The sequence below is a fragment of the Macaca mulatta genome, chromosome 8 (assembly GCF_049350105.2).
Source record: "Macaca mulatta isolate MMU2019108-1 chromosome 8, T2T-MMU8v2.0, whole genome shotgun sequence".
Classification (NCBI taxonomy): Eukaryota; Metazoa; Chordata; class Mammalia; order Primates; family Cercopithecidae; genus Macaca; species Macaca mulatta.
Window position 1 is genome coordinate 91808544 of NC_133413.1, and position 7824 is coordinate 91816367.

At 44.3% G+C, this 7824-nt stretch overlaps 1 protein-coding gene and 1 long non-coding RNA gene across 4 annotated transcripts in view; one reads left to right on the top strand and one right to left on the bottom strand.

Annotated features, from left to right (window-relative positions):
* LOC144330811 (uncharacterized) overlaps positions 1 to 1844 on the bottom strand; it is a 38522-nt gene extending 36678 nt beyond the window's left edge. The window contains exon 1 of the long non-coding RNA XR_013397318.1: positions 1086 to 1844. This is a non-coding gene — a long non-coding RNA (uncharacterized LOC144330811). The remainder of the gene's footprint in view (positions 1 to 1085) is intronic.
* Positions 1845 to 2005: 161 nt separating this feature from the next.
* Positions 2006 to 6455, top strand: FABP5 (fatty acid binding protein 5). 3 transcript variants are annotated; one of them, NM_001260789.2, is made up of 4 exons: positions 2006 to 2128; positions 4762 to 4934; positions 5264 to 5365; positions 6195 to 6428. In NM_001260789.2, exons 1-4 carry the CDS (start codon positions 2050 to 2052, stop codon positions 6246 to 6248), a joined length of 408 nt encoding a protein of 135 aa, NP_001247718.1. In that variant the 5' UTR covers positions 2006 to 2049; the 3' UTR covers positions 6249 to 6428. The 3 variants fall into 3 exon arrangements, with proteins under 3 accessions (NP_001247718.1, XP_015001006.1, XP_028708008.1); XM_015145520.3 differs by lacking the exon at positions 2006 to 2128 and adding an exon at positions 2453 to 3117 and having other exon boundaries at positions 6195 to 6455; XM_028852175.2 differs by lacking the exon at positions 2006 to 2128 and adding an exon at positions 2512 to 3114 and having other exon boundaries at positions 6195 to 6455.
* The last annotated feature ends 1369 nt before the right edge of the window (positions 6456 to 7824 follow it).

A 7824-nucleotide genomic window follows, 5' to 3' on the forward strand; every position in this document is an offset into this window, starting at 1 on the left:
AGTAGCCTAGAATAGGCCTTTACTTAGCGGGTGAAGAGAATACTTACTGCTTTTTCACAGCTTAAAATCCATTACCATAACTCTTGAGAAGGAAAGAATCTGAGTAGTAGAGCTTAAGGGGCATTAGGAATAATCTACTCCAATCATACATCTGTATACACATCAGATGAAGTGTCTGAAAACAAGACATTCAATGTGTTTCCCTGAGGAACAGAGCAATCACCATGCCCTTTTTTGTTCCACAAGATAAAATAACGGTTATTATTTTGGCCATATATCTTTGTTTTTTCTGTATGTTTTAACACAAAAGAACGATTTCCACTCATCACATTAGAGATTGTGTTTAAACCTAAGTTTTAGGTAAGGCCTTGGGATTAAAGGCTATTTCTTAAGTAGCTAAGTATCTAGTACTCCAGTGCCAATCTCTTTTTGATATTTCTGTAACACGTTAGATTATGATAATTTAAAAATTAGTATCAGAGTGCTGCGTCCTATTATTACTACATTCTATACAAAAACGGATAAGACATGTTGAAATGGCACATGAAGAGCTCAAACACACAGGCAGCCCTAGGAGCTCCCTGAAAGCCAGGGCTTCTCATCACTGAGCAAATGATGCACTCAGCTCCCCTCGGAACACGAATGTTTTCTGAGCAGTGGGGACATGCAGACCCTTATTGGGAAAACAACTGAGTGTTAAATGGTACCACAAGGAAAACTGGTGTGACCCTAAACTTAGGGCAGGGACTTGAAAGGGATGCAGTTCAAGGGAGCAGCATGTTGGGAGATAGCAAATCAACCTCAGATTTCAATTTTGTCAAGGATGATACAAGAACTAGTAGTGTCTCGGTGACTATGGTCTACTCAGAGCTCCGTCATCAGGTGTGGTCTGATTTCATAAGGTCTTCAGTGAGTTGGACCTGGATGGGGATTCTGGTTCTACCACTGTGCACTTTCTTTGCCCTATTTTCTCTTTTGAAAAATTGGGATAACACCCCTAGCAAAAATATAGTGGAGACCAATGTCTATAAAGTGCCCAGGAAGCACATCTAGCACTTAGTAGCTACTCAATAAATGCACATTACCTCTATCGAAACGGCCAACCTGTGTGGCAACTTCCTCACCTCAGTCCAGTCCAGGGAGGTCAGTCCAGTCCAGGGAGGTCAGCTCCAACAGGCACCCGGGAACACCAAGTAATAAACTGTGAAAAGTACACTTTGAAATGTATCACGTTCTACGCACATGTATAGAGTATTATTATAGTTCAAGAGAAAGAGGGAACCCGCTGGTGTCTGAGAAGAAACCGTGAAGGGTGCACTACGAGGGGAACATAAACTAATAAAACATTCTTGAATGGCAATGACAATCACTAAAGTTGACACTTCCTGCAGTCTTTTAGTTTAGAAACCACACTTCCCGAGACGTCCCCCGTTCCAACAGGCACCTTCTGATAAAATCCTCTAGCTCAACTCAGGTATATCCCCACTATTGGGCCAGGGAGACCTGCGGATGGCGAGAGCGGGTTCTCTCAGGAGGGTGTGGATTGTGAGCTTGTCCGCTGGCAAGGAGCAGAAGGTCAGGGAGGCACCGTAGTTAATCAATCAATAAACCAAACAGCCGATCAATCACTTCCTGCAGTCCGAGGCCGGCGAGGGCTAATCGATTGGTCCGGGTATTTTGAAAGGAAAAACGGCGGTGGATAGGCTGTCAAACGGAAGGGTGAAGGAGAGGCGGGGCTGGGCCTCCAGGTGCCCCCTGTGGCTTCCTGGGCCTGCAGAGGCGCCGAAACGTGCAGGCGCCGGCGTCCGGGAGGCGTGGGGTGCTGAGGCGAGTCCCTGCTTGCTAGTTAGCACCTCCCGACCCCGGGAAGGCCCGGGGGGCGCGCGGCGGGCGGGGCGAGGGCCGGGCGAGGCCCGCCTCCCATTGGCCGCATAGCGCCGCCCTGCGCAGAACGCCGATATAAAAGCAGCCGCGGGCGTCGGGCGCCTCACAGCAAGCTGCCACGCCGACGCCGACCCCATTCTGCACGTCAGCCCGCCCGCGCCCACCATGGCCACAGTTCAGCAGCTGGAAGGAAGATGGCGCCTGGTGGATAGCAAAGGCTTTGATGAATACATGAAGGAGCTAGGTGAGGCACCCGACCTGGCAGCGCCTGCAACGTGGCGTGTTTGTGGCCGTCTGTCCTTCGGTCCCAGTCAGCGTGCCAGATTCCGGGGCAGGAGATGCTCGGCGACCTATCCCCAACCCCTCCCATCTTCCCCACCACGCGGCCGTTGGGTGCAGCGCGCGCAGCACCACGCGGGCAGGCGTCTAGGAGCAGGGAGCGTGCGCGCCTCCTGCCCGCCCGCAGGCCGCAAGATTCCGGAGGTAGTCCACCTCGTGATCCACCTACCTCTCTTATGCTTCTTTCCCCTCGCCCAAACAGCAGCCACTCTGCATTGCTTCCTGTCCTTTAGTGCGCGCACCCGTCACCTCACGCTGCACTTCTTTCGACCCCCTCCAGGCGACCCTCTATTTCCCTGTTTTCCTCCTTTACTCGTCCTTCCCCTTCCTGCTACTATCCTGGCTCTTCCATTTACCCCATCGTGGCAGCACCCACTCCCCTTTCCCTCCCTGTCGCATCTTTTGTTCCTCTCTGGCGCGCAGGTTGCCCTCCCTTCTTGGGGACGCGGTGCTGGCGCGCAGTTTCCCGCAGAAATCCTGTAGACGGGTCTGAGCGGCGCTGCAGCTTCAGCTTGTATTCCTCTGTCAGCCCCATCTCCCCCAGCTCCTCTGCTCGCCCTCAGCAGTTGAGCCGAACTTTTTGGATTGGCACCCCATGGAACACCAGGGCCCCCGAGAAGCGTGGCGCTGGCGGTGCAGACCTGCTGCTGGCACTGCCGGGCCGGGGCACCGCAGTGGGAGGGTGGCCTGTGGGAGGAGCGCAATGAGGCCGACTGTGCCTGGGGGTGGCCATGTGTTGCCATCCTGGTCTCTGCCTCTTGAGGGTGAGGGGGAAGGGGGCAGTGGGCGTTGCTGGAAAACCGTAACAGAAACTGCCTGGCCCTGCTGCGGCAAACTGCATGCAAGATGGGTGTGGCCCTGCGGAAAGCGTTCCGAGGGAGGAGAATCTCAGTAGTAAGATTCATTTCTCTCACTCAAAACAGTGCTTCATTATAAATTACTGTCCTTTTCTGTGCCAGTGACAGATTGCATGCTGATTGAGATAACTGGATAAATTGCAAACAAAAATGGACCTTTGTCACAGGCCACTAGGAAGTCAGATGGAGTTAGCATAGCATGGATCCTCTCTGGAAGGGAGCTTCCAGCCCTAAGGGACGGCTGGGACTTACAAGGTTGCTTCAGAAGCCGGTATCCACAAATGTTAACTGGTTGCTCGCTGGTGAAATAACTACTGTGGCCCTCTGATACCTTGTCGCCGTGGCACTTCGGAATCACTCCTTCAGTACCCTTTATCCAAGACAATGTGGTGTTAAGGCTGGTTTATGGTGAATCATAAGTGTATTTATGATACTATCAGTGAAGTAAGAAGGCAGTATTTTTCTTTTTCCTTGTAAACCTACATCAAGATGACTCTGGAAAAAGCGATTTACTGCACATGTCCAATAAATACAGTGTGTGTGTGTACAAGTTTAAGGCCCAGAGAACAAATTGTAGAAAGCAAATTGTGTGTAGGTTTGGAGGGCTTGTTTCCAGGATTCTGGAGTCTTGAAGGTTGTCAAGACTCGGTTCATTAGGGAGCAGTCAGGATGTGAACAGAGCAGAGCCCATTTATTTGTCCGAAGTGAGAGTAAATAATGACTCAATTAACAGCGGTAAGGCACCAGCCCTGAGCTGGCCAAAGAGAAGGCTCCAAGGGGAACTTTAAAGCCTGGCTGAGAGTTCTTCATCAAGACAATCACCCTGCGTAGGTTGTAGTCTCATTTATGAAACGGTGATTTGGCCTGGATCTAAGGTGTCCTTATACATGTTAACTAACTCTAAGGGGAACGTTAAGGGGAAATTGATAGATCATAAATTAACATACAATTTAATATGGTATTTTATAAATTTCTATTGATTTATAAAGCTATGAAATATTTTTTATATTCAAAGGTAGGATTTTTTTCCCCATTTGTTAGCATCAAGATTGTGCTGCTGACTTTTAAAAGATTGTGCTGTTCGAGTATCTCAGGATCGATTTCTAATTTGTATAGTTTACTAATCAAATATTTATCGAGAGCATTTCTATGCCAGACTGTGTGCTGGAGTCATAGAATGTAATGGTTGGCAGAATCCAGTAAAAAGAAAAAGATTGAGCGAACTCCTGAATTTGCAATTTTGAATACTTTATCTCCACCTTCTATCAACTGCTTTCAGTAAATAAAATTTGGAAGTCTGCATTTCTTACCTAACTTTCTGAAAGCCAGCATAGCAGGGTGGCCAAGAGCTCAGATTTGAAGCCAGGGTGCCCGTGCTCTTGATTCCCAGTTCCATCACTGTCCAGTTGAACGATCTTGGGCAAGTTACTTCAGTGCCTCGCTTTCTCATCAGTAAAATGGAGACAGTAACATCTGCCTTTTACAGGGCTGTTGTAAGCTTACCTGAGTTTCATATATGTAAAGTGCTGGCTCATACCATGGGATATGTGTTTACAATAGTTATCAATAAGCAAATAAGTGAAAATATGCTGCACAAAGTGATTACAATGGAATTATATTGCTTTTATCATGTAAATGATAACTTTGGTCTTCCTGTTTAACATGACTTAACATTCTACAGGAGTGGGAATAGCTTTGCGAAAAATGGGCGCAATGGCCAAGCCAGACTGTATCATCACTTGTGATGGCAAAAACCTCACCATAAAAACTGAGAGCACTTTGAAAACAACACAGTTTTCTTGTACCCTGGGAGAGAAATTTGAAGAAACCACAGCTGATGGCAGAAAAACTCAGGTCAGTCATGACATGTTATGAAATCACAGAAGCTTCTAGAATGATAGGCTGTATCAATAACATTTTACTGTTTATAGGCAAGAACTTAATGAAAAAGTTATGAATTGAGTTTTGTCACATTAGCAAAAGTATCAACTTCATCGTAGAATTGGCATCTTTTATAAGCTACTAGGTTGAAAACCACAAACTATTGTGAATAAAATCAATGTGGGTTAATGAAGTAGACTCAGAAAGGAGAAGTTGAAAAAAAAAGTTAATTAATGAGGTTATGAGTCATGGAAATTCTTATAATGTACTTGGAAGATAAAACATTTACTTCATTTTTGCAGACTGTCTGCAGCTTTACAGATGGTGCATTGGTTCAGCATCAGGAGTGGGATGGGAAGGAAAGCACAATAACAAGAAAATTGAAAGATGGGAAATTAGTGGTGGTAAGTGTCAAACTGCTGTGTCTTAGCTTCTTGTGTGCATTCGTAGTTCACATAACTGTTCTGTATCATTGATCATTAACAGAACTCAGTTTGGAAGAAAAAAATAACAAGTTAAATACTAGAACACTGATTTTTTGAGACGGAGTCTCACTTTGTCGCCCAGGCTGGAGTGCAGTGGCCGGATCTCAGCTCACTGCGAGCTCCGCCTCCCGGGTTCACGCCATTCTCCTGCCTCAGCCTCCCGAGTAGCTGGGACTACAGGCGCCTGCCACCTCGCCCGGCTATTTTTTTTTTTTTTTTAGTAGAGACGGAGTTTCACCGTGTTAGCCAGGGTGGTCTCGATCTCCTGACCTCGTGATCCACCTGTCTCGGCCTCCCAAAGTGCTGGGATTACAGGCTGGAGCCACCGCGCCCGGCCAGGAACACTGATTATTAAGAAAGTCCTAGTGGAGATAGAGAAGTGACATGACATAGCAGAGGATTTGGCTGGCGTCAGGGGGAGTTCTTGCTTTGCTGCCACATTACAGTGAAATCTTGGCAAGCCCCCAAACTGCTCTCTTAGACACACATTTTTCTGTATCTTTAAGGAATATTTGCCATGACCAAAAGAATAAAGATATATTCAACACATTAGTTTTCTGTAAAACATGCATATTATAAGCAAAACAACAGCTTCTAGCTTCTCTCAAATCCGTGAATCCTGAAAGAAATTTTCTCCATCTATGAATTAGATTACGTGATTTTGTGGGACTTTGATTCTAATGTTTTAACACCACCACTGCTGGAATATAAGGCTAACCTAACTCTTTAATGTCTTTCCTTCTCCTAGGACTGTGTCATGAACAATGTCACCTGTACTCGGATCTATGAAAAAGTAGAATAAAAATTCCATCATCACTTTGGACAGGAATTAACTAAGAGAATGACCAAGCTCAGTTCAATGAGCAAATCTCCATACTGTTTCTTTTTTTTTTTTTTCATTACTGTGTTCAATTATCTTTATCACAAACATTTTACGTGTAGCTGTTTCAAAGTGTGTTGGATTAATTAGGATCATCCCTTGGTTAATAAAGAAATGTGTTTGTGCTAATACATGTTGTATGCGTTCTTTAAACCTTACAGGAAATTAGCGATGAGTTTTAATAATTATTAACTGAGTAAAGGCTGGGGGAGTCTTGAGGGTACTATATTAAGATGACACTCTAGCAATTTAGATAGCTACTCTTACAGGAAATACTGTATCAATTATTTAAGCTTTCCCTATACTATTTGAAGTTTGTATGAACTCAAGAATCTTGAACTTCTGGCAGAGACCATTCTCAATAAAAGGTGGCTACAACATAAACTTTATGATTCAAATTAGAGCAAAGGTTTAATTAACCAGCATTGACTAAAATATTTTTTGTGTGTATTTATATACACATATAAATAATATACTATGTATAGAATAATCAGAATTCTAGTGAGTCTCTGTTTCTTGGTCCCCAATGCAAATATCCACAGTTCACATTTGGAGAAGCAGGCTGTTGGCCCTGAGCTAAAGCTTTGCATAAATGATCTTTAGGGCAAACGTTAAAGGGCTAGTACGACTATATCCATTCTGCAAGTAAGAAAACTGGTTTTTTACTAACTAGTTCAAGGATAGGAGTTAGTAGAGCTGGATTGACAACCTATATCTCATCAAGTCTACTCAATGTGTTCAGTCATTCTACAAGGCTGCCTCTTTGCAGCTTGTGCAGAGATCTTGTCTAAAGTCCCAAAGTATACTAATTGAGACTTCTGAAACCACCCTCCATGTGAAGAAATGTTAACTGGTAAGCATCTTCTCTTAGGAATTACCCACTGCTAGCAGTCAGTGGAGGTTTTCAACTCACTGATACTCTAGTCCTGTGCTGTCCAATATGTAGCTATGAGTCACATATGGCTATTGAACTTTTGAAGTGTGATTAGTCTGAAATGAGATGTACATAGGGGATTTCAAAGGCTTAGTACAAAAAGTAAAATGCCTTAATGATTTTTTGGTATTGATTGCATATTAAAATAAATTATAATAATAAAGTTAATTTTACCCATTTTTTTAATGTGGCTAGGGAAAATGTAAAAATTGCATGTACTTCCATTTCAGTCACGCTTATTTCAGTCTCTATGCTAGGGTTCTTTCATCCACATTTTCCGCTTCTTATAATCATATGTGTTTATTGACATTCTCCCTGAACCAAGCATGATTGAGAAGTGGAAAATGTGGATGAACGAAGAACCCTAGCATAGAGACTGAAATAAGCATGATTGAAAATCACATAGGAAGTCTAAGTCAACACTGTCCAATAAAAAATATGACAAAAATGAAAGCACAGGACCCATAATATAGTAAAGGCTTAATGTCCCACCAGCACTGCCCAATATAACTTTATGTGACACGGAAATGCTCTTTAATATCTGCACTGTCCACTGAGGTAGCC